General features: G+C 45.8%; 1 protein-coding gene across 1 annotated transcript in view; it reads left to right on the top strand.

The window, feature by feature from the left end:
• ACO1 (aconitase 1) overlaps positions 1 to 24,083 on the top strand; it is a 53,862-nt gene extending 29,779 nt beyond the window's left edge. The window contains exons 10-21 of the mRNA XM_081176308.1: positions 3,305 to 3,421; positions 4,691 to 4,850; positions 6,930 to 7,065; positions 9,239 to 9,323; positions 12,366 to 12,522; positions 13,970 to 14,094; positions 15,489 to 15,593; positions 17,221 to 17,363; positions 18,171 to 18,318; positions 19,879 to 20,001; positions 21,897 to 22,082; positions 23,444 to 24,083. Coding sequence (XP_081032434.1) covers positions 3,305 to 3,421; positions 4,691 to 4,850; positions 6,930 to 7,065; positions 9,239 to 9,323; positions 12,366 to 12,522; positions 13,970 to 14,094; positions 15,489 to 15,593; positions 17,221 to 17,363; positions 18,171 to 18,318; positions 19,879 to 20,001; positions 21,897 to 22,082; positions 23,444 to 23,557 — 1,599 coding nt within the window. The 3' untranslated portion in view covers positions 23,558 to 24,083. The remainder of the gene's footprint in view (positions 1 to 3,304; positions 3,422 to 4,690; positions 4,851 to 6,929; positions 7,066 to 9,238; positions 9,324 to 12,365; positions 12,523 to 13,969; positions 14,095 to 15,488; positions 15,594 to 17,220; positions 17,364 to 18,170; positions 18,319 to 19,878; positions 20,002 to 21,896; positions 22,083 to 23,443) is intronic.
• The last annotated feature ends 2,132 nt before the right edge of the window (positions 24,084 to 26,215 follow it).

The following is a 26,215-nucleotide window of genomic DNA, read 5'->3' as shown; positions in this document are numbered from 1 at the left end:
AACTGCTAGGTTGGCAGGAGCAGGGACCGAGAAATGGGAGCTCACCCCATTGCAGGGGTTCGAACCACTGACCTTCTGATCAGCAAGTCCTAGGCTCTGTGGTTTAACCTACAGTGCCACCCACTTCCCTTCTACATAGCTTTACATAGCTCCATCCTTATTTCAGTCATCATGATCAAATGGTATATCGTGATGTTTTTTATTATTTATTTATTGAATTTATATACGGTCGTACCTCAGAAGTCAAACAGAATCCGTTCTGGAAGTCCGTTTGACTTTTGGAGTGTGGCTTCTGATTGGCTGCAGGAAGTTCATAAAAACAACAACCCAATAGCCCCCCTCCCTCGGTGATATGTCATGATGTTGAAAACTAGATATTGCCCAGCACTACTCTGTGCCATCAAGGCCACCTGAGTGTCAAGTGACAGCACAGGATCCGGGAATACCCCCAAGGTGTATACCCGCTCCTTCAGAGGAAGTGTAACCCCATCAAGAGCAGGCAACCTCTCAGCCATTTGGACTAGGGAACCACCCACTCAATCATCCCTGACCATTGGTCATGTTAGGATGTTAGGATTTTATGTAAGCTGATGCTGGCTAGTGTGATTAATATAAATCACATGAGATGTCTGAGAAGAGTGTGGGAACAGAAGACTGTCTTATCTCTCCTGTCTGAGAGTGTTATTGGACTGTACTTTCGCTTTTGCTGTATGCTTTCTGTTTCTGCCAGAGTTTGGAGAACACAGACGTGATTATGGATTCTCTGTGTATATTGTGAATAAAACGTAGTTTAGATTTACGGATGTCTCTATCTTCTTGCTGTGTGATGCCAGAAGACTTGTGTGCACTTTTCATATGAGAAGTGTCGCAGAGGGGCGACACTCTGGAGTGAACATGCCATTCCAGAGATGTGCCTAATGGGAGATGCTCGGAGGTACTGGGAGTCTGCCGTCCCCCCTAGGAGTGTTTGCCCTCAACAGCTGGTATTGGTAGAAGCTGGAATCCAACAACATATCAAGGACCACAAACTCTCCATTCCTGGTACAAATGGAGTTCCTTTTCTAGAGTGGGGGTGGGGAAATTTTAAACCCCCAGATGTTGCCGAACTGCAACCCACATCACCCCTGGCTATTGGCCATACTTCCTGGTGCGGATGAGAGTTGTAGTTCAGCCACATCTGGAGGTGGTTCCTCACCCCTGGTCTAGGAGAAACATCTCTTTCAAGAGTCCCAAACTCTTGATAATATGCAGAAGACCTTCTGTGTTGCATGGCGAGTTCCCGCCTCCCCCCTCGGAAATAAAGACACGAGACACAAGAATTAGAGTTAATGGGTCAAATTAGGCCACAACTTTATTGATTACAGGAATTGAGCGGTATTGGCTTAGGCATTGGTCCTATCATCTAACCGGCTTCAGCCTGCTTGCTTGAAGACCAGTAAGGGTTAACCACCAGTAGGGCGAGTCCCGCTGATGCACATCAACTAGGAGCTCCCCCGGGGTCACCGCTCGGGGGCGTGCCGTGGGCCCACACCTCCATAGGCTTAGGACAAGGCCACGCCCCCCGGAATCCTTTACCTGGGGGGATCCTTTGATTTGGGGAAAGGTGATGGCGCTTCCTCCCCGCCCCCCGATTGGCTGGCCAGGGGATGACGCGTCCGAGGATTCCCCTAGTATCGCAGGGGCTCTCAGCCAGCCCCCATGAGTGTGGGGAGGGGCGTGAAGCCCGCAACCCCACCTCCTCCCTAGCTCGGAAGTGGCTTTTTCATTCCTTCCCACTGAAGACTTCGGAGCATGTTGGCACAGGCTAGCTGAACCGGGAGGTCCTCCAAGCCAACTGTGTAGCCCACCGGGCATCAATGGCAGACCACCAAGGGTTAGATTAAACCTCCTGTTTGTGTTGCCTACCAAGGACCTCAAACAGAGGGAGGGTTGTTGAGCACCTGATAAACCCCGAAGCGAGGCTGGTGGGCCGAGTTCAGGTTGGGGCAGGCCTGCACTGGAATAAATCCTTGGCATTGTGCTGTTAAGCCTGCAGGGCTTGTCCTGCTTGTTACAAATAGTCAATTCCTGTGAAATGCAGCCTGGCTTCCTTTTGCTTCATAGGTGTATCGTGACTTCCTGTCTAAAGCCAGTGTGGTGTAGTGGTTAAGAGTGATAGACTCGTAATCTGGGGAACCGGGTTCGTGTCTCCGCTCCTCCACATGCAGCTACTGGGTGACCTTGGGCCAGTCACACTTCTGTGAAGTCTCTCAGCCCCACTCACCTCACAGAGTGTTTGTTGTGGGGGAGGAAGGGAAAGGAGAATGTTAGCCGCTTTGAGACTCCTGAAGGGGAGTGAAAGGCGGGATATCAAATCCAAACTCCTCCTCCTCCTCCTAAAGCAGGGAATGAGAAGCTGTGGCACACTCCAGTTCCCATCAGCCACAGCTAGCATGACTAATGATCAGGGATGATGGGAGTTGTAGTCTAGGAGGGCCACAGGCTTCCCCAAACCTTGTCTAAAGCCTCCAGGGGATTTAGAATTGCAGATCCTGTCTCCGTAAGAGCTATCCTTTGCTGTATGGAAATACCCATGCAGGCAACCTGGTGCCTCTACAAGCCATTCCTTCATGCTTGTCGGGAGCATCTGAAAAATCTGCATTGCCCACAACCATATATAGATCTCTTCTGTCCTCCCACCCCAAATCACTGTTTTCTGTGATAAAAGCCACCAGACCCTAAGTCAGGCTGCTGATAAGGACCCCTTTAACTAGCAAATATTTAGAGGAAAAGTAATAGAAGGCTCCAACTCTCTATTAGGAATATCATATGCCCTAGACTAGGTCACTGTTAGCCTTTTGGGTAATCTGTCCCTTTCCAAGACGGCCTTGATCTCCCCTGTCAGAAAAAATAAGTAAATCCAGTGCAGGACAAAGCAAAGATATTCTTGAATATTCCTTAGCCTCTCCACAGACCACCTGAATGGAACTCTTGGACCATGTTTGAGAACCATTGCTTTAAAGTATTTATCATTTTAAGAACTGATATTGACATGGTTAATGACATATCTATATCTATATGTGAGACTGCAAATTTATGATTTTAGGATGACCAGGAACTAGACCCCTGGCTTGATTATGAACGACTGGGGTAATTCAGAGTAGAGAATAATGCCAGCAATGTTGCAGCGTTCCCTGGGAGTCCACCATTTTACTCTTTCCCATATAAGTTAATGGCTTCAATTCAGTCCTATGTGGGGGGAACTCACAGGCAGTTTTGAAAATTGCATCTTGTTTACCCAATCTCTCTCTCTTTTCTTAAATAGATTGTGGAGTTGGATCTGCAAACAGTTGCTCCATGTTGCAGTGGCCCTAAAAGACCACAGGACAAGGTCGTGGTCTCTGAAATGAAGAAGGATTTTGAGAACTGCCTGGGAGCTAAAGTAATGGCTTTTTTTCTTCTCCAGCTGAGATTCATTTTCTTTCTTCCTCTTTCATTCAGAAACTTTAATTGCTTCAGACTTGCTTTTAGAGCTCAGAATTTCTATACTCTTTGGCCTGGTAGTCCCTAACCAATTCCACTTGAGGAACCTGCCCACTGAATCCCCTAGTTGTTGTTTGTTTTTGGACAACATGCTCATTTTGTCCATTGTAGTTTAGGTTGTCTGCTTTTTTATGAATAGGCAAATAAGTAAAGAGTTTGGCCCCTCTTGTGCCAGTGAAACGGATTTCATTCAAGTGCTGCTTCCGCTGTTCATTTGTGGTTACAAAGACCTTCCTTTGCCTAGTCTAGACTTTCCCAATTTTTCTTTTGTGCACAAACTTTTGGGAATTGGCTGCTGATAATGAGAAACTCATTCCCTTCTCTCTCCAACCCCGCATGGAATTTTGGTTAGAATTATTTTGTTTCTGACTATATAGGAGATAGGCAGAAATTTCAGAGGGACAATTCATCAGCATTTGCGCAAAAGACTAGACTTTTTTTCTGTCTAAGACAATATACCTGGCTTTACCAGCTGATTAATTGCAGGATCTTTTCATCTGCCAAAGCCCGAACCATTCTGAAGTCAGCAGAGTGCTTCATTATAGTCAGAATGCAAAGAGACTTTCCTGAATGCTTGGTGAAATATTGCCTAGCAGAACCCTAATAGAGTAACCCTACTGTACAGCTGGACAAATGGATTTCAACAGCACAGTTCCCTTTTCAAGTTAACACGCAGAGTGTTTTGATACATGTGGTGCAGTGAACGTATATGGTTTTTCTGCCAGTTCAAAGCATCATATGTTCCAATAATGAGTTGCTCCTCCTTCCGTACACAAAACAGCATCACCAACTATCAACGAACAAGAATGAAGGATCAATGGGCTTGGGGGGAATCTTGAGGTTTGTAGAACTTAAATGGGCACAGGATGCAGATTTGTCTCTTGGTTGTGGGATGGGAAACCGACAAGGAATAGAATGGAATACCCTGGAAGAATACATGGATGTTTGATGGAATGCTAATCACACCAGCATTCCACCTTGCAGTATGCTTTGTGGCAGGTCTCACTTGTTCTCTTTCTAAACTTTGAAAAGGCAAATCTGCCTTGAGCATCTTTGCCCTGACCAAAATGGCTGCTGTAGAACTGTCTGTTTCGCTCTCCTTGGGCCTTTTCTCTGCTACCGTGATTCAAAATAATAGTTCTTTTTCCTTGTCCCCTCTTCCTTGTAGCAAGGGTTTAAAGGCTTCCAAATTGCCCCTGACCAGCATAACAGCCAAGTGAAATTTGTTTACAACGATAAGGAGTTCGAACTTACACATGGCTCGGTGGTGATTGCTGCCATTACTAGCTGCACCAACACAAGTAATCCTTCGGTTATGCTGGGAGCTGGTAAGTGTGTCTCATCCTTTCGTGTGTCATTAAATTACACATGCATTTATGTGCTTTTCAAGAGGGAAGGGACCCTCAAAGCCTTCTTACATAAGCTGGCATAACTGATTAGCAATGCTGTCTTGTCTCTGTTTTCGTTTGGGCCTCTGGAGCTAGAGGGAGGGTCGTGGTGGAATTTGTCAATTATTTGGCTAGGTAAAGGTAAAGGGATCCCTGACCATTAGGTCCAGTCATGACCAACTCTGGGGTTGCAGCGCTCATCTTGCTTTATTGGCCGAGGGAGCCGGCGTACAGCTTCCGGGTCATGTAGCCAGCATGACTAAGCTGCTTCTGGTGAACCAGAGCGGTGCATGGAAATGCCGTTTACCTTCCCTCTGGAGTGGTACCTATTTATCTACTTGCACTTTGACATGCTTTTGAACTGCTAGGTTGGCAGAAGCAGGGACCGAGCAATGGGAGCTCACCCTGTCGCGGGGATTCAAACCGCCGACCTTCTGATCGGCAAGGCCCTAGGCTCTGTGGTTTAACCCACAGCGCCACCCACATCCCAATCATTTGGCTACCTTGGTGTAAATAGCAATTGTGTCCAAGCAGATAGGCACAGCCACACTTCCATTGTGTATGAGCCTTTCCCCCCTTTGTCTCCTGTTGAGAGAGTGAGGGTGCAACATCACCCTACAAAATAGCTCTCTCGGTAGAGCATAAGACTCTTAGCCTCAAGGCCGTGGGTTTGAGCCCCAGATTGGGCAAAAAAATTCCTGCCTTGCAGGGGGTTGGACTAGATGACCCTCGTGCAGTGGCGTAGCGTGGGTGGTGCAGGGGGTGCCGGCCGCACCGGGCGCAACATTTGGGGGGGGCGCTCGCACTTGCAGCTCTCTGCCCCTACCTGGCTCACTCACTCTCTCTCACTGCAGTGCTGGCTGTGCAAATCCGATCCAAGCCGCTGGGTCGCCACCCACTGTGGAGGGGGTGGGTGCCAGGCGTGCAGTGCGGAGAGAGAGCGAGGGACTATCTGGGGGAGGGACAGTGCAGCGGCCGCCCAGCGCAGCGCTGAGCGCGGGAGAGAACCACACCAGACCAGCCCAGGCAGCAGCAAGAAGAAGCTGGCAGCGGCGGCAAGTTAGGGGTTAGGGGGCGCAAATTACTTGCCTTGCCCTGAGTTAGGGGGCGCAAATGACTTGCCTTGCCCCGGGTTAGGGGGTGCAAATTACTTGCCTTGCCCCGGGTGCTGACAACCCACGCTATGCCGCTGCCCTCGTGGTCCCTTCCAACACTACAGTTCTATGATTCTATGAAACTAGGTATAGGAAAGGGCAGTTATAAAAGCAAGCTTAAATATGGTTGAAGTCCAGTGCGATGATTCCAGGGGAGCTTGTTCCTAGACTTTACTATAATACCTTAGGCAGATGCAAATCTTTACCAAGGCCTTTGACACCTGAGATGTGTGTTTTCGGAGCCCACCTTCTTCCTGCAACTGTAAATGTTCTGAATTCCGAATTTCAAGTTGTTACAACCCACCCTGTGGCTTGAGCCGGGCTGGTAACAAATTTAATCAATGTCATCCTCTTCTAGTGATAGCTTTAAATAATATACTATGATTTAAATGCAGCATGGAGCCAGACATGCCTGCACCTATATGATTTTGTAAGACCACATACAGTCGTACCTTGCTTTTTGAACAGCTTAGTTCTCAAACGTTTTCACTCCCAAACGCCACAAACCTGGAAGTGACTGTTCTGGTTTGTAAACTATTTTTGAAAGCTGATCATCCAACGGGGCTTCCGATTGGCTGCAGGAACTTCCTGCAGCCAATCATAACCTGGACTTGGCTTCCGAATGTTTTGGAAGTCGAACAGACTTCCAGAACGGATTCCGTTTGACTTCCAAGGTATGACTGTATTACATAGATGGTATGTATAAATAAATGTCCACCACTCCCATCGTTCCTGACCATTGGCCACACAAGCTAGTGCTGATGGGAGTTGGAGCCCATCAGTGTCTAGAGGGGATTCCCCACCCCATAATACTCAGCTGGAACAAGTGGTCTGAGACATCCATTGACTTTGGATATTTTTTCAGGATTGCTTGCAAAGAAAGCTGTAGAAGCTGGACTGACCGTGAAGCCATACATTAAAACTAGCCTGTCTCCTGGAAGTGGGGTCGTTACATACTATCTGAGAGAGAGTGGTGTCTTGCCTTACCTTGTTCAACTAGGGTAAGAGGTTAGGTTATATTCACTTTTGTTGTTGGAGAGCTCAGTCGACACTCTCGTAATTAATGTTTGATACTTGCTCCTTGGGTGAAAAAGCTTATGTTAAGTATTCGTTTTAACTGTTGGCTGTAACTAGAAAATAAACAAAATCGCAGCTAAAAACACGGGGTTGAGAAAAGCAAAGCAGCCTGGAATACAGTGGTGCCCCACAAGACGAATGCCTCGCAAGACGAAAAACTCGCTAGACGAAAGGGTTTTGCGGTTTTTGAGCTGCTTGGCAAGAAGAATTTCCCTATGGGCTTGCTTCGCAAGACGAAAACGTCTTGCGTTTTTTGCAAGTTTGTTTCCTTTTTCTTAACACCGTTAATACAGTTGCGACTTGACTTCGAGGAGCAACTCATAGAACGCGGTGTGGTAGCCTTTTTTGAGGTTTTTGGTGATTTTTGAAGCTTTTCCAAAACTTTTCCGACACCGTGCTTCGCAAGACAAAAAATTCGCTAGACGGAAAAACTCGCGGAACGAATTAATTTCATCTTGCGAGGCACCACTGTACTTGGGGGAAACCACATGTTGTTGGACTCCAAATCACATCAGCCCCAGCCAGAATTGGACAGTGGTTGGGGATGATTGGAGATGTAGTTCTATCACCTGGAAAAGCCACAGGTTCTCCTTTCCTGCTTATAAAGGTTGCTGTAATATTCAAGGGTCATTCAGTTGCCAACATTCAGGTTGCAGTCTTGAAAGTACAGTGGTACCTCGGTTTAAGAACAGTCTGGTTTAAGAACGATTCGGTTTACAAACTCTGCAATAGTGTCCCGGTTTGAGAACTTTAACTCAGTCTAAGAATGGAATCCAAATGGTGGAAGGGTACCGGCGGCAGGAGGCCTCATTAGGGAAAGCCCACCTCGATTTAAGAACGGTTTCGGTTTAAGAACGGACGTCCGGAACAGATTAAGTCTGTCAACCGAGGTACCACTGTAATATTATTATTATTAATTATTAAATTTATATACTTCCCTTCATCTGAAGCTCACAGGGTGGTTTACAATATAAAAAACACAAAAACACATAACATAAACATAACAACAAACAAAAACAATACCCCCCCCGAAAAGGCTTGTATTGCCACCCTCCGGACCTTTGCAGAAGAGGCACATGAAGAAGGGCTTCAGATGATGAATGCAGGGTCTGGGTCGGTTCCTATGGGGAGAGGGAGTCCTTGAAGTATTGCAGTCCTGGGCAAGTTAAGGCTTTAAAGCTCAAAACCAGCACTTTGAATTGGGCCCGGAAACTAATTAGCAGCCAGTGCAGCCGGGCCGGGAGTGGAGTCGTATGCACAAACCGTCTTGCCCCAGTGAGCGATCTGGCCGCCAAATTTGTTATTGTTTTGTTATTGTTTTGGTTCCTTAGTAATTAATTTTAAAAAGGGAAGAAAGACGAGGCCGCTCATTTTCCAGTATATATCCAGTCTTACCTCGGGTTACAGACGCTTTGGGTTGTGTGATTTCGGGTTGCGCACTGCGCCAAACCCGGAAGTAACGGAAAGGGTTACTTCCGGGTTTCGGCGCTTGCACATGCACAGAAGCGCCGAATTGCGACCGTGCGTGTGCAGACGCAGCAGGTTGTGAACATGCTTCCCGCACGGATCATGTTTGCAACCCGAGCGTCCACTGTACCATCTTCACTGCAGTTGAGATGTAATTAAGCCCTACTGTATAAAAATGGCAGGTGAGGTGGCAAATGCAGTGAAGTGTCTCATGATTAATACTCATTAAACAAACAAACAACACAAAACCCTCCTTCTCTTTCCTGTGCTTAACAAAAGCAGCATATCAGAGAGGAGAGTAGGCTACAAAACTCCTTGAATGTTCGACTCCCACCTGTAATGTGAAGGGAGTCTAGGCGAGATTTTTTTTTTTTTTTACGGTGACCCAACTGATTTTCCATTCATGCAAACTAGGCCTGAGATGGACACATAGAGTGGTTGTGATTTTTCCAGCAGAAACATTGACCACAGAGGGTGGAATTCAACATTGCACTATTGCAGGTGTTCTGCCTGCACAAGCATATCCTACTGTGATCTTCTTCTTTTTTTTGGCAAACAGTATGCTTTATAGTTAATATGCATATGTGTATATATCCATCAAATACAGAACCTGTTTCATGCTGTCTGCAGGTTTGATGTGGTAGGTTATGGATGTATGACATGCATTGGCAACAGTGGGCCTCTGCCAGAACCAGTTGTCGAAGCCATTACTCAGGTAAGTCAAGTCTTGTGCCCCATATTCTGCTGTTAGAGATGTCAAATACAGACTTCCATTTTGGTTACAAATGGCTAAAAGGTAAAGGGACGGTTTAAGTCCAGTCACGGACGACTCTGGGTTTACTGGGTTTAGTGGCCAGCATGACTAAGCCGCTTCTGGTGAACCAGAGCAGCGCACGGAAACGCCGTTTACCTTCCTGCCGGAGCTGTACCTATTTGTCTACTTGCACTTTGACATGCTTTCGAACTGCTAGGTTGGCAGGAGCAGGGACCGAGCAACAGGAGCTCACCCCGTCGCTGGGATTCGAACCGCCAGCCTTCTGTTTTTGTGTGTTTTTTTTTAAATAAAATTTTTATTGGGTTTTCAAAATTTACACGAACACAGACAATACACAACGTAAACATACAGACACAAAGACAAACACATATAATTTCAAATCCCTAATTTCTTAACCACTTTCCCTGACTTCCCCACACCTCCCCCTCCTGCATCCCAACTCCAATAATTCACTCAGCAAGTTCTTATCTCCCACCTTTACCTTATTAATATTTTACTTAATTCTTCTTAGTTAACCAAATTTGACTTATAAACCTCAATTAGACCAAAATACACATCCTTTACATACTTTTCTAAGGTCGACCCCATTTCCCTTCCACAGATTTCCCAATTTTTATATTATTTACAATACAAAATAACAGAAAACAACATATAATTATACACCCTTTGGGTTCCAAAACTCTCGCCCCCCCCTTTCCCAGTTTCGATCCTCAAAAAGTATCCATCAATCTATCAACTCTCAACCCGGATCCCTCACGTTCGAGGCCCTTAAATCTCTTTCAGTCCCTCTCTGCCGGTTTTGTTGGTAGTCTTTTATAGTAAACATCGAATCTCGGAGAAGCTCTGTCCCAATGGGGTCTACATTTCTTCCAACCAGACCTCCGTATTCAAAAGTGGAGCCCGAATCATGTTTCTTGTTCCTTTTAAGTCCAAATGTCCCAAATGTCCCAAAAGCTCCAACTTTCACCTTGCTCAAATTTGTGGTCCATAGGTCTTCCGATCTCCCCATGGGGAGACTCCTCCAATCTTCATTCTCAAGTTCAAACCAAATTTTCATCATCCAAGTCTTGTTTTCTTTGTAATCCATTTTTACAGGCCTCTGGTTGTCCTTTTTCACCTGCAACATTTCAGCTCCTCCTTCCCACTCCTTTAAGTCTACACGTATCTCTTTTTGTTCAACTGCAGAATTTTCTTGAGTCAAGTCCTTGGCGCCATCAACAAGATTATTTACTTTCAATTTCAAAGTCAAAACATCTGTAGCCAGAGTTACACTCTGTTCTTGTAATTTTCCCACGAGAAAGAACATTCTTTCCAGCTCAGCCTGTAATTTTCCATCTGCAGCCATTGTAATGTCTCAGAACCCCCTCTAGAGGGGTTCTGGTTACTTAATATTCTTTCTCCAACAGTCTAGTTACTTTGTTCTTATTTTTTCTTTATTTTCAACGGCTTCAAGTCAAATGTATCAAAAATAACCAGCAGAAATAACAGAAGGCGAATTCTTCTAACTTTGACAGCTCGTTTGACAACTGTCAAACTCTTTATATCTCCTCAGCAGGCTCTCTCGCGGATCACTCCCGGATCCCGGGGGGTTGCACCTCAGCTCCTTAAAATCAGTTCTTCTCCTCCAGCAGAATACTTATAGTGCCAAATCGTGGAATTAATGACTTTTATCTCGCAAAGAGAAAAGTGGTCTCTCGACCTTAGTTATCCAATTCTTGCTTTAAATTGTCTACAAAACAGGGGGCGGACTTCCTTTTAACGCATCCCCCGGTCGTGCCGAATTTAAAAGAAGGATTTTAAGTCCAATTTCCGTACTACTCATGGGTTGTTACTTTTGCAGCCGAAATATTCAAGGAAGAAGTCAGCGCTCTCCGGCCATGGCTCGCGGCTTCACTCCGTAGAAGAAGCGATCCACTCACAGCACCACGCCACTCTCCGTCACCCGCTCCGAAGCCTTTAAAAAGGCTTCTTTGCGGGTCCGGGAGGGCGCAAATGGTGCCCGCCGAGTCACCAGGTCCACAGGCTTCCGCGCCTGTGGTTTCTGAGGGTCCCCGCGCCGCCGCCGCAGCAGGACCCGTCTTCCACGGAGCCGATTCCCTCCGGAGCTTGGAGGGAATCCGCCATTTGCTGATCGCGCTAACCCGGAAGTCCTCGAACTGCCAGCCTTCTGATCGGCAAGCCCTAGGCTCTGTGATTTACACCACCGCGCCACCTGCTTGGCTACAAGCAAGCAAATTGTTGTTTTTGTTTTTGTTGTTATTTTTGTCATCTGGTCTTTTCACCGTAATAAAAATTAATTGACACATGTCCAGGTTTTGTGTCTGTAGGATTTAGGCACAAGTGAAATAGCAGTGGAACTTGTATTTATTTATTTAAAAAAAATGCATTGCTGGTGGCTAGCAGCAAACAGAATAGAAGGCTTTTGCAGTGGACATTGTGTGTGTTCTCGGAAGGCGTCTGTTTTTCTACATTTTACATTTTCAGTGGTACCTCAGTTTACATACACTTCAGGTTACATACGCTTCAGGTTACAGACTCTGCTAATCCAGAAATAATGCTTCAGGGTAAGAACTTTGCTTCAGGATGAGAACAGAAATCATGCTCCGGTGGTGCGGCAGCAGCAGGAGGCCCCATTAGCTAAAGTGGTGCTTCAGGTTAAGAACAGTTTCAGGTTAAGAACAGACCTCCGGAACGAATTAAATACTTAACCTGAGGTACCACTGTATCCGACTTTGTTCAATAGACCAATTAGTCTAGGGATTTTTCAGTCTCACTCTGATGGAAGCTGAATATTTGTGACCCCGCTACTCGGCTTCAGATCCAGAGCTCATGAAAGCCCTTGTTGGGCTTTCGCGGGAACTGTGAGCACAGCTCAATGATATCCTCTTTCCCTCCCCATTCCCAGGTCTTCTAGCTGTGAGAAAGTAGAAGCTGTAGCATTTGTAAATGTGTTATCCTGTACCCTTCTTCCCCTCTTCACAGGGAGACCTTGTAGCTGTGGGCGTCCTCTCTGGAAACAGAAACTTTGAGGGCCGTGTCCACCCCAATACTCGTGCCAATTACCTTGCCTCCCCACCATTGGTAATAGCATATGCCATTGCGGGAACCATAAGGATTGACTTTGAGAAGGAACCTCTAGGTAAGGCATCGCTTGGGGAATAACGAACCCTTTTAATTTTGTGTATCTACCAGTTTTGATCATGCGAAAGGCTGGGCTGGATGAATCCCTAGCCGGAATTAAGATTGCCGGCAGAAATATCAACAACCTCAGATATGCAGATGACACAACCTTGATGGCAGAAAGTGAGGAGGAATTAAAGAACCTTTTAATGAGGGTGAAAGAGGAGAGCAAAAATATGGTCTGAAGCTCAACATCAAAAAAACAAAGATCATGGCCACTGGGCTCATCACCTCCTGGCAAATAGAAGAGGAAGAAATGGAGGCAGTGAGAGATTTTACTTTCTTGGGCTCCATGATCACTGCAGATGGTGAGAGCAGCCACGAAATTAAAAGACGCCTGCTCCTTGGGAGAAAGGTGATGGCAAACCTAGACAGCATCTTAAAAAGCAGAGACATCACCTTGCCAACAAAGGTCCGTATAGTTAAAGCTATGGTTTTCCCAGTAGTGATGTATGGAAGTGAGAGCTGGACCATAAAGAAGGCTGATCGCCGAAGAATTGATGCTTTTGAAATCTGGTGCTGGAGGAGACTCTTGAGAGTCCCATGGACTGCAAGAAGATCAAACCTCTCCATTCTTAAGGAAATCAGCCCTGAGTGCTCACTGGAAGGACAGATCGTGAAGCTGAGGCTCCAAGACTTTGGCCACCTCATGAGAAGAGAAGACTCCCTGAAAAAAACCCTGATGTTGGGAAAGATGGAGGGCACAAGGAGAAGGGGACGACAGAGGACGAGATGGTTGGACAGTGCTCTCGCAGCTACCAGCATGAGCTTGACCAAACTGCGGGAGGCAGTGGAAGACAGGAGTGCCTGGCGTGCTCTGGTCCAGGGGGTCAGAAAGAGCTGGACACGACTAAACGACTAAACAACAACAACCAGCTTTGATTAGTTGCTCAGTGGCTGCTGTTCTCCGGGTGCTATGCGAAGAAATAACAAAAGGCGAAATCACAAAATCAACAAATACAATACAAAAACAGCGCTCAGAACAATTACTAAAAAAATAATAAAAAAGGCAGCAAAATAATATTATCAGAGAGCAAAACCCAGGTACCAAGAGCCGAGGAGGCGCTTTCTTCATCACTACCTGTGGTTTCCCAGCTGGTGGGGCACTCTGAGAAAGGTCTCTGTTTATTATCTCAGGGCACAGGCAAGTACATAGAGGAAGAGATGATATGTCAATTCCTCTGGCTCCAGTCTGCGAAGCACTTTTTATGTAATTTACTTTAAAGGTCAGGATCCATAAGAGTGTCTGTGTTTTAATGGGTCTTGTTTACCTTCCATATGCCAAATCCATATCAAGCTTCCAAGAAATGTAGGTGTTTATTGAAGTGGCCGTGTGCAGTGTACACACAACATTTTTGGAATGCTTTCTCCCTAGTTTATAGCCTGCGTACTTTACTTTCTTACAGGTGTAAACGCACAAGGGAAGAAGATCTTTTTAAGAGACATTTGGCCTATGAGGGATGAGATCCAAGCTGTTGAGCGCCAGTATGTCATTCCAGGGATGTTTAAAGAGGTCTACCAGAAAATAGAGGTAACGTGGTGTTAATACATAGAGCATTGGCATTATTTACGGCTTTCGATCTCAGCAGATGTTCTAAATACGTTATAAATACATGCTTTGCCTAAATGTTTTGTATAGATGTTTAATGTAATTCCCATTTTAATTGTAGGAAGATTGGTTCCTCGGGTTAATGTCTGCCCATGACTACAATAAAGTGTTGTTAACAAATATTATACAGGTGCAGAATGCAAGATTGGGTTCCGGCTTCAAATTCCTTTGACTTTCATTAATATTATAGTATTACAGGGCTTCCTTCTTCCTCCCTGTCATTAACAACCCAGAATAAATGTTCCCAAATAGTTAAAATGGCAGAATTGTGTAAAAGTGTGTGATTTCTGCAAGCCGCAGGAATAAATTGTTCATGGTGAGGGATTTGGATTTTCCATTTCCTTTTATTTTACTTTATTAGTAGGGAGTATCCCCAGCCCTAATTTACTTCAAGGTTGCCTCAAGGAACGAAAACAAAAAACATGGAGCAATATTGAGCTAATGTTCTCTTGCTGAGTAGGGCATTTTTTGCCCGTCCTTGCAAACTGTTAACACCATCTTTGCCCTCTGGAAGCCCAGCACAGCCAGATGGTGTTTTTTACTGCTAATTACTTGGGTGAGGGCATCTCTGGGGAGAAATGGCTGGACTGATTCTGAATAGGAGAAAGGATTTTAGACTTCTCCAGACAATCTGTTCATTGAGCATTCACTCTGATTTGCTTGCACAAAGCTTATGCAAATAATAGACTTATTTATTAAGCATCTGTTCTGATTTGCTTACAGGGCAGTTTTACAACAATGAACATTCATCCTGATTTGAGGGTTGTGCATACATCTTCCTATTACTCATTTATTACTCATATTACTCATATTACTCATATTACTTATTACTCATTACTCACCCTACACTTTACAATGGATTTCCCCATCACTTTCCTACCTGCAAAAAGGCTGGTAGTGTTTCGCCTTTCATAAAATGGATTTGTTGCACTGGGGCGACAGAGCTCTTTGCACTCCTTCAATTGTGCAAAGCTCAGTTTTCAGTATGCGCTCCAGTCCTTCTAGAAAAAAATAGTGACAGTCTGTGAATCCAAGGAACTTAGTTTGGACTGTCGCAATTCACATGAAAAAAGAGGCAGTTGCTCCTCAGAAGCAGAGCTCACAGCAAAATGGCTTTGGTGATCCTAAGATTCTAGCTCTCTGCTGTATTTGCTGAGGGTTATCAAGCAGATTTCCAGGCAACTGTGGTTCAGGTTTTCCCAGCCTGTATTAGAGAGCCTGTTTAGCCCACTTTTTACATACTGGAAGGTATATATTTAAAATGTTGCACCCTATAAAGGTTTGTTTTCTATACTTTTTCCTCTTCTATTTTGCAGACAGTAAACAAAGCTTGGAATGCATTAGATGTTCCAGCAGACAAGCTATATGCTTGGGACCCCAAATCCACATATATTAAATCACCTCCATTTTTTGAAAATCTGGTAAGTGTGTCTCACTTCCCTTTGTTTATTTGGGTAGATTTTACTGGCCAGATTGAGAAGGACTTTCTCCCCCTGTTGGCTAGTAGAATAGAATAGAATAGAATAATAGAATAGAATAGAATAGAATAGAATAGAATAGAATAGAATAGAATAGAATAATAGAAGCCTTGCAGACTGTCTTTCTCCAAGAATGCTTTGAAATGCACTTTTAAGTACAAATCTCATGCCTCAAGAGAGCCCTATTCTGTAGTTATGCTCATGCTTAAGAACAGCACATGAGTCAGGCTGTGTTGAGTAGCCCCATTCTGAGGCCACATAATTCATTTTACTTCTTCCCTGCCCTTCACCATAAGCTCCCAGGGCAGGTTACGACAATATAAAAATGCGGTCTTTCCAGTGAGCGCTGCAACAAAATGTTGTTTTGTGGGGTCCTACTGCTCTAGATTCCAGACACTATGTTCTGTTGTTAACCCCCAACAGTCAAGTCAGCATTTTCAACATGCTCAGTCCGCACTGAGCCACCCATAGCATTCTGCCCTCCGCACCCCAATAAAGATAGGTTTGTTTTTCTGCAAACCTTGAGGTTCCTGCTGATACCTTCCTGTTGTCTATGGACAATGCCATAAAGGCTACATAAGCAATGGCACTTGCACCCTAACCATCCGAAACAGAGGCGGTGCATCTGTCCACTTTCTGCACAAATACCGTATTTTTCGCTCTATTGGATGCACTGGACCATAGGAGGGGGAGAATAGGGGAATTTCCCCCCCCCTTGTTCTCCCCCTCAAAAACAAGGTGCGTTCAATGTGCGTTCAAGAGCAGGCCTTGCCGCTGCCCCCCCCAGCTTGTGGGGCTGGTGGTGGGGGGAAGCACTGCTTTCCCCCACCGCCAGCCTCAAAGATCCCTAAAGCCTTTGGAGTGCAGCTGCACTCCAAAGGCTTGAGGCTTCAGGGACATGCTTTGTAGCCTCCACAGGGCGGCGGGGTGAAGCCCTGCAGAGGCTTTGCGCAGCCATCCCGAAGCTGGAACAGTGAGACGGAGGGCTGTGCAGCGCCCCGTCTCGCTGTTTTGGCTTTGGGGACAGCAGGCTGCTATTCGCAAGCCTTGGGAGCCCGTCGGGAACTGCCGCCGGGCTCTGCAGGCTTGCGGAGAGCTGCCCGAAGCCCGGGATGCACAGCGCCGCGCTCCCCGGGCTTCGGGCTGCAGGCAGCTATCCACAAGCCTGCGGAGCCCAGCGGGTGTTCCCGCCGGGCTCCGCAGGCTTGCGGATAGCTTCCTGAAGCCTGAAACGTGAGAGGGGTCAGTGCGCACCGACCCCTCTCGCTCTCCAGGCTTCAGCGAAAGCCTGCATTCGCTCCATAGGATGCACAGACTTTCCCCCTTCATTTTTGGAGGGGGAAAGGTGCGTCCTATAGAGTGAAAAATATGGTATATTTCTGAAAAACACCTTGAGCAGGAAAGCGAGCCATCACACCTAGTTTGGCTTTCCAGATTAGATCAAGCCTATCAAGGGTTTTTTTTAATAGTTTGGATGAAGGTAGCAGTTGCAAATTTGTACAGCTGACTCTTGAAAAACACACCCATGTGTTTGTTTTTAAATAACTACTTTTGTGTGGTGTTCTCTCAGACTTTGGAGCTCCCGCCACTGAAATCCATAGTTGACGCCTACGTCCTGCTCAACCTTGGTGACTCTGTGACCACGGATCATATCTCTCCTGCTGGGAACATAGCAAGAAACAGCCCAGCTGCTCGTTATTTAACCAGCAGAGGGTGAGTCAAGCATAGAAGCTTCTCTCTGTGTGTGTCCTTAGATAAGATGTCCTTAGATCAACATCCATCTGCTCCAGCAAGAATAGCCAATGGGCAAGGGTGATAGGAGTTGTATTTCAACATCAGGAGGTTCAAAGACCTAGTGTTATCATTTCCCTAGCTTAGTTGGTAGAGCATGAGACTCTTAATCTCAAGGTTGTGGGTTCAAGTCCTACTTTGGGCAAAAGATTCCTGCATTGCAAGGGATTGGATTAGATGACCTCCCTGTGGCCTTTACAACTTGACAGTTCTATGATTCCCCCCTCACTTCCCTCCCATTCCGCTTAACTGACTTCTCTGTTCCGTAATAAGCTGCGGCACTCCAGGTTCTTTTTGGACTTCAGCTCCCATCCTCCCTTCACACTGGCCATCGGCTGATCCGGGTTCAAATCGCGGTTCAAAAATCCAGGGGGGGGGGCACCCTGATCCACATCTGAAGGCAGCCCCCTTTAGCGAAGCTTTTAATGTTTAACATACTACTGTATTTTAATACTTTGTTGGAAGCCGCTCAGAGTGGCTGGGGAAACCCAGTCAGATGGGCGGGGTATAAACAATAAATTATTATTATTATTGTTATGATGATGATGATGATGTTGGGTTAAACTGTCTGCACAGGCTGCTGAGGGAGGTGTTTTTGAAAGCCAGAAATAAAAAAACTGAGTCACCCTGGTCACAAGTTGCAGAAGTGAACGTTTCGGGTTCCTTTTAGTTAACTGTGCAGCCTTCTAGCTCATAAATCTGAGGATTGTCTTCTTTTTGTCTTGCTAGCCTAACTCCCAGAGAGTTCAACTCGTACGGTTCGCGCCGGGGCAACGATGCAGTCATGGCTAGGGGAACGTTTGCAAACATACGCCTCCTGAACAAATTTCTCAACAAGCAGGCCCCACAAACTATCCACTTCCCGTCTGATGAAACTGTGAGTATTCTTGTCTGCATCCCCCCTCGGGGCTGTTTGGAACAGGATGACCACCCGTTTTAAACACAGGGGTAGGCAGTGCTATTTTTCTAGAAAAAGGGGTGTTGGAACTCACCACAAACTTGTCTCGTTCTCTTAAAATGGCAAGGACAGCCACCTGAGAGGTGTCAGAACTAAGTTCTGGCTGAAAAAAAGTGCTGGGTGTAGGCAAGCTTTTTATCTCTTGAGGGCCATTTCCCCTGGGGAGTAATCTGTTGTGGGGAGGACATGCCAGGAGTAGGTGGAGCCAGATGCAAAATGTGTTCTGGATTAACCAGTGTGTGGAATAAAGACCACACTTTAGCCGTATCACATTAATGTTGCCAATCCTGTACGGGCTAATTCAGAAATAATCCCCACTGGGTTTGATGGAGTTGCATTCAAATAAGTATACAGAGGTGTTTTTTGGGGGGAGGGGGTACTACAGCTGATCAGTATAGCTAATGTTATGGAAATCAAGTGAGAGGGATTCCTTTCTGGCTTTAGTGTGTTGCTATTCTAAATGCACAGTCAAGAGGGTCAAGGAAGGGGACGGGAAATGTACAGGAAATGATGCGATCGAAGAACGCAACAGCTTCGAAAGGTGGGTGGGGGCTTCATGGTTGCTCACCAGTGCTTTAAAGCTTTCTCACTTTTAGCCCTCCATGTACAGGAATGGTACGTGGAGGGAGACTCGAATCACCATATTTTTTGCTCCATAAGGCATACTGGACCATAAGGTGCACCTAGTTTTTAGAGGCGGAAATCAAGCATGCAGCCTGTCCGCTTCTCCCAGAGCTTCCCAGGTCCCCCCCCCTCCCGCCCCAAAGAGCAAAGAAGCCAAGACAGCGAGCGGGATCCATCCCGCTGGTTGTCTTGGCTTGTGCCATCGCCACGCGCAGCCTCTGCGGCCGGATGGATCCCACTCTCTGTCTTGGCGTCTTTAGCCGCGCGCAACCTCTCCGGCCGGAGAGGCTGCACGCGGCTATGGCAATTCCCCCACCTCCCACAAAAGCCCACAGGAGCCGTGCAGCCTTTAAGGAGCTTGCGGCTCCTGCGGGCTTTTCTACGAGGAGGGAGAAGGGACTGACTAGCCGCGTCAGTCCCTTCTCCTTCCTGGGGAAAAGCCCGCAAGAGGCACACGGAGCTTTTGTGCGGCTCTTGGTGGCTTTTCCTGCCTGCCTCCCTCCCTGCATTTGCTCCATAAGACACACACACATTTCCCCTTACTTTTTAGGAGGGAAAAAGTGCGTCTTATGGAGCAAAAAATACGGTATGCTTCTTCTTTGAAGGGAAAGCCTATGTGTTCAGGGTTCCACGCAGCCAACTAAGCACCTCAAATAACTTTTGCTTTCTTGGCTTTTCGTGATGTGACTTAACCCTGCTACTTAATTCTGCAATGAACAGTATTTTTATATTGCATTATTTTTCACCTCCAAATCATTGGGTGCTTTATGAGGCTCGGTTTGCTTTAGGCGTGAAAGTGTTGGGCAGTGTTTCATTGCTCTTCCCATGGTCATCAGTTGCCCTGTGTGCTTACAGCTCGACGTGTTTGATGCTTCCGAGAGGTACCAGCAAGCAGGCCTCCCACTTATTGTGCTGGCTGGCAAGGAGTATGGCTCTGGGAGCTCCCGAGACTGGGCTGCGAAAGGGCCTTTTCTGCTGGTGAGTGGTCTGCGTTTGGGATGGCGAAGGGGGGTGTCCTGTGTTCAGCTGTCTGCTGCAAGCAATGCCCCACAGCTAAATATTACACCAAAGTTTGGCCATATCCGATCTTGGCATTTTGAAAAATGGCAGCCTCGAAACCTTCCCATAACAGTACAGTCATACCTCAGGTTACAGATGCTTCAGGTTGTGTTTTTTTGGGTTGCAGACCCGCCGAAACCCGGAAGTACCGGAACGGGTTACTTCCAGGTTTTGGCGGTCGCGCATGCGCAGAAGCACTAAATCGCGCTTTCCGCATGCGCAGAAGTGCCGCATCACAATCTACGCGTGTGCAGACTCTGCGCTGCCGGTTGTGAAAGCTGCAGGTTGCAAATGTGCCTCCCGCCCAGATCACGTTCGCAACCTGAGCGCCCACTGTATCTCATTGCTATCCGTGGTTCTGAAATGCTTGCTGCCAAAGAGAAGATAAGGAACAAAAAGTTTTGTTTGAACTGCAGTATCCAACTAACTTTTTGAACTCTGCAAATGCAAGGCTGGATTTAAATTTGATCTTAAATTCTGGGGTGTGTGTGTGTGTGTTAAATGAATATATAATGGCAGTTAGTGGCATTTTGGAAACTGGTTTATAAATGCCTGTTGAGAACTTTACCCAAGAGAACTTTGCAATCGGTCACAATGCACAAACTGGAAGTAAAAGATATATTTGCAAATGCTTTAGGTCAGTCATGCTTTAGGACACCCTGCCCCTGGGTAAAGTTCGACAACTTTGGTAAAACCTCCTCCCCCCCCAAAAAAACCCCCTCAATCCAATGGGTAGATCACTGCCGTTTTTTATAGTGGGAGTAGATTGCAGTCTCTTGGGAGTTGGACATGCCTGCTTTAGGTTAACCAAGCAAGACAAAGATGAAAACCCTTATGCAAGTTTTGGGGTGGGGGTGGGGGGGGGCACTGGGCGAGCCTCCTGCCAGCTAAGCACCTGCTGGGTGCGTCCAATCTCTCTTCTTCCCTCAAACATGCAGGAGACCTCAAAATGGGTGTTCCAAGGGCAGGGAGAATCAGCCTGGGATCTGTCTTGCCAGAGTGGTGCATGCTCTGGTTATCTCTTGCTTGGACTACTGCAATGTGCTCTACGTGGGGCTACCTTTGAAGGTGACCCAGAAACTACAATTAATCCAGAATGCGGCAGCTAGACTGGTGGCTGGGAACGGCCACCGAGACCATATAACGCCGGTCTTGAAAGACCTACACTGGCTTCCAGTACGTTTCCGAGCACAATTCAAAGTGTTGGTGCTGGCCTTTAAAGCCCTAAACGGCCTCGGTCCAGTATACCTGAAGGAGCGTCTCCACCTCCATCATTCTGCCTGGACACTGAGGTCCAGCTCCAAGGGCCTTCTAGTGGTTCCCTCACTGTGAGAAGCCAAGTTACAGGGAACCAGGCAGAGGGCCTTCTCTGTAGTGGCGTCCGCCCTGTGGAACGCCCTCCTACCAGTTGTCAAAGAGAAAAATAACTACCAAACTTTTAGAAGACATCTAAAGGCAGCCCTGTTTAGGGAAACTTTTAATGTTTAATAGGTTATTGTATTTTGGTGTTTTGTTGGAGGCCGCTCAGAGTGGCTGGGGGGACCCAGCCAGATGGGCGGGGTATTAATAATAATAATAATAATAATAATAATAATAATAATAATAATAATAATAATAATATTATTATTATTATTATTATTATTATTATTATTATTATTATTATTATTATTATTTATTTGATGGATTCAGGGCCAGTCCCCAACTAGTGTCTCAGCCATCAGAGGCCACCGTCAGACCCAGTGGCTACACCCGCCAGTCATCTAATGCATACGTGGTTGTTACCCATGTGCTTTCTCTCTTTGTGTGTTTTTCAGGGCATCAAAGCTGTCCTCGCAGAGAGCTACGAGCGGATCCACCGCAGTAATCTCGTGGGAATGGGAGTGATTCCTCTGCAGTATTTGCCTGGCGAGGATGCTGATAGTCTTGGGCTGACGGGGAGGGAACGCTACACAATCATCATTCCCGAGTCGATAGTGCCCAGAATGAACATCCAGATCAAAGTAAGAGATTCCATGGGCAACGATGTGGTGTAGGCAATAAGCCCATTGATATCATGTCACCTTAAAGTATACCAAGTGGGGCCCCAAGTCCCACAAGTTTGATTGCCACTTCTGCATCACGCATGAACAGTGCTGTGTTTATTTGATCAAGGGATGCGGGTGGCACTGTGGTCTAACCACTGAGCCGATCGGAAGGTGAGTTCCCATTGCTCTGTCCTAGTTCCTGCCAACCTAACAGTTCAAAAACACACCAGTGCAAGTAGATAAATAGGTACTGCGGTGAGAAGGTAAACAACGTTTCCATGTGCTCTGCTTTCTGTCATGGTGTCCCGTTGCGGCAGAAGTGGTTTAGTCATGCTGGCCACATGACCCGGAAAGCTGTCTGCGCACAAGGGCCGGCTCCCTCCACTCAAAAGTGAGATGAGCACCGCAGCCCCACTGTCGCCTTTGACTGGACTTAAGAGTCCTTTACCTTTAACCTTATTTGATCAGAAAAGTCACAGCTTCCTCATACTATGGAGGCTAGAGCGGAAAGATCGGAGCCTTAAAATTGTTACTATTTATTATGGGGAGGTGTAGTACATGGGTGGCGCTGTGGGTTTCGAATCCCCGAATGGGGTGAGCTCCCATTGCCCGGTCCCTGCTCCTGCCAACCTAGCAGTTCGGAAGCACGTCAAAGTGCAAGTAGATAAATAGGTACCACTGTGGTGGGAAGGTAAACGGCATTTCTGTGCGCTGCTCTGGTTCGCCAGAAGTGGCTTAGTCATGGTGGCCACATGACCCAGAAGCTGTACGCCGGCTCCCTCGGCCAGTAAAGCGAGATGAGCACCGCAACCCCAGAGTCGTCCATGACTGGAGCTAACAGCCAGGGGTCCCTTTACCTTTACCTAGTACGAATGGGTAGAATCATGGAATTGTAGAGTTGGAAGGGACCCCGGGGGGAATCTTTTTGCCCAACGTGGGACTCAAACCCATGACCTTGGAATCAAGAGTCTCATGCTCTACCGACTGAGCTAGATCACGTGTTGGGCAGTTGCTTCATCGTTGGGCATCATCGTTGAGCCTGGAGGGTCTGGGTTGGGGAGAGCTTTCAAGCTTAGTTTCTTTAATCAGCTGGAACATGGAAATTGGCTTAAGGAAAAAGGATTGCTTTGCCCTCAACCAAGGCATGTAAGGGGGGGCCAAGGGGGGGCACATAGCTTGTTCCCAGTCTGAACTAGGATTGCTACATCTCAACTGGGCTGCAAGAGGCAAGGGTTTGAAATCGTGGTGTGGCCCACATACCTTTTTTCTTTTGAAAGGGAGATATTGAGCACTGTTTGCTGATACTTTATATGTCTCTCTCTTTCTCCTTTCAACAGCTGGATACAGGGAAAACCTTCCAAGCCACCATGAGGTTTGACACGGACGTGGAGCTCACCTATTTCCGTAATGGCGGCATCTTGAACTATATGATTCGCAAAATGGCCGCCTAGTCTCAAAATGCGACTGTGCCACTGTCCAGTTATCATGAAATCTGCCTTTTCGTGATGAGAAATTCACAGTAATTGTGGGGAAGCTACACAAATATTGTCTAAAACCTGTGTTGGTTGTGTTTCAAGGTGGTATTTTTTACAACCATTAGAATGAGAGCCTAGATGCCTTGACCACCCGACCACCATTGACCTCATCCTGCCTCCAGTACCTTATTTTGTGTGGGTGAGTAGAATAAGAAATTCTGATTAACACAGGGCTTACCCTTAGCTTCTTCAATATTTCGCATAGTAACAGACAGTTGTTTTTTGTTCCATGTGCCTGAGAGATGAAATTATCAAGTATGATGGTCTCATATCTGTTGAAAGAGTTAATCATTTCCCTTGAAAATCTAATACTGCTAAAATTATTAAATGGCTTAGCTCTTATATCTGAGAGGGTGAGTGCTCTCTCCTTCTGTGATCATGTGTGAGGTGCAGGGAGAATGAAAGACCATTTATAATAAAATTTAATCTATTTTCAAAAAAACTGTTTCCACCTCTCTCTCTTTTTTAAAAGCCTGTTTTTATATATTGTGGATTTTGGTTTCTGAGCTTAAGTTTACTAAGCAGTGTGTATAGGCCGGTTCAAAATATAAACAGAGTTTTTCAGTGGCATGATATTGAACGAGTAGTGTTTCCACACACAAAAAACCCTTCCAATTTTGTGCCAATGAAAATTGGGTTTATATCCATGTTACAGCTGCCATAGTTATTAAATATCTATCCCACAACTTCCTCCAAAGGAGTCTAGCGCAGCAACCATGTTGATACTAAAGCAATGCAATTAAACCTTCCAAAAAGAATCACCTCCTCTTAAAACTAGTAATTTCAGGGGTGCCAAGGACAGGACTTTCAACCATCAAATGCCTGGGTAGACCTGAATGTTTTTAAATTTCTCCTAAAACTTACTGATTGCAAAATGCAACTCAAATCTGTATTCATTTCCTGACAGAAAATAGTTTTACAGTGGTACCTCGGTTTAAGAACAGCCTTGTTTACGAACTTATTCAGTATACCAACTCCGCAAAACAGGAAGTAGTGTTCCGGTTAAGTGAACTTTACCTCGGTCTACGAATGGAATCTGAACGGTTGAAGGGCACTGGTGGTGGAAGGCTAATTAGGGAAAGCGCGCCTCGGTTTAAGAACAGACTTCTGGAACGGATTAAGTTTGTAAACCGAGGTACCACTGTACTTCGGATTTGAGACTTCCTGTTGTAACATCTATTTGTTATTTGGTTGAAATAGAAGTCCCTAAGGTACAGTGAATCATGTTTTTGGTTAGGAGTAGCATTCTGAATGATCCATTAAGTCAAAATGGCCAAATACTAAGACTGGTCTGATCCCTCCTAGATAGCACATTTACCTACAAAGAGCTTAACATTCCTGGAGCAATAATCATGCCGCAGACTGAATGGGTTTAAAGTGGCTTTAATTAACTAATTTTTAAGAATTTCTGTTATTTGAAAGACTTGACAGTAGCTCGAGGACGGCATTTGGAACAAGGAGTGTAGAGAACTTGAAACCTTTTTGCATGCATGAGTTAATGTTTTTTGCCCAAGGTCGTTTGCTGCCTTGGAATCCAACCTACCTTATTATGGACTAGTTACAAACAAAGGCTGTACTATCATTTATGCCTCCTTGCCCTTATTGGAAGAAGAAAATGCAGATATAATCACAACATTATCTTCCTAACAGCTGCAACAGCTACAGTTTCCTTTTTAAAAATAATAATAATTTTTATTAAGTTTTCCATTTAACAATCCAATCATATCACATTAATTATTCCAAATTTTACCAATACAGTGGTGCCTCGCAAGACGAAAAGAATCCGTTCTGTGATTCTCTTCGTCTAGCGGTTTTTTTCGTCTTGCGAAGCAAGCCCATTGAAGGATTAGCGCTATTAGCGTCTTTTAGCGGCTTATCTGCTGATCGGATCAGCTGATAAGCGGCTTAGCGGCTTAGACAAAGGGGGGGAGGGGGGAAAAAACCATCAGGAACTCGCAAGACATTGTCGTCTTGCGAAGCAAGCCCATAGGAGATTCGTTTTGCGAAGCACCTCCAAAACGGAAAACTCTTTCGTCTAGCGAGTTTTCTGTCTTGCGAGGCATTCGTCTTGCCGGGCACCACTGTACATATCATATAGTCCAAATATTTTGCCAAATTATAATTTTTTGTTGGGAGTTCCCATGCTTCGAGTTCAGTAGGGTCCAATCATCTCATATTTCTGCTGCTTTTAGTGTTCACCAGTCCCATCTTTCAATCTTCTTCTTGTTATCCTTTTTCTTAATAGCCTCTGAGTTGTTTCCACAGGCGAATTAAAGTAAGCAATATTATGCTTCTGTGTGAACTTTGTAAGGCAACAGCTACAGTTTCCAGCATGTGCACGAAGTTGTCAAGCCATCACAGAGAGTGCCACACACGACAGATGTGACTGGGAGAGAGGTTTAATCTATTTAAGAACTTCAATGTGCATGTGGTAAATACCGTTAAGATTCCAATCAACCCACCAAGTTTTTGTTCTTTTTCTTTCTTTCTTTCTTTCTTTCTTTCTTTCTTTCTTTCTTTCTTTCAAAGGTTTTGCAGAATGGCATTTGATCAAGCAATGCTGACTAACACCTA

This window comes from Podarcis bocagei (assembly GCF_964188305.1).
Source record: "Podarcis bocagei genome assembly, chromosome: 17".
Taxonomy (NCBI): Eukaryota; Metazoa; Chordata; class Lepidosauria; order Squamata; family Lacertidae; genus Podarcis; species Podarcis bocagei.
This window is presented reverse-complemented; position numbering and strand designations above follow the sequence as displayed.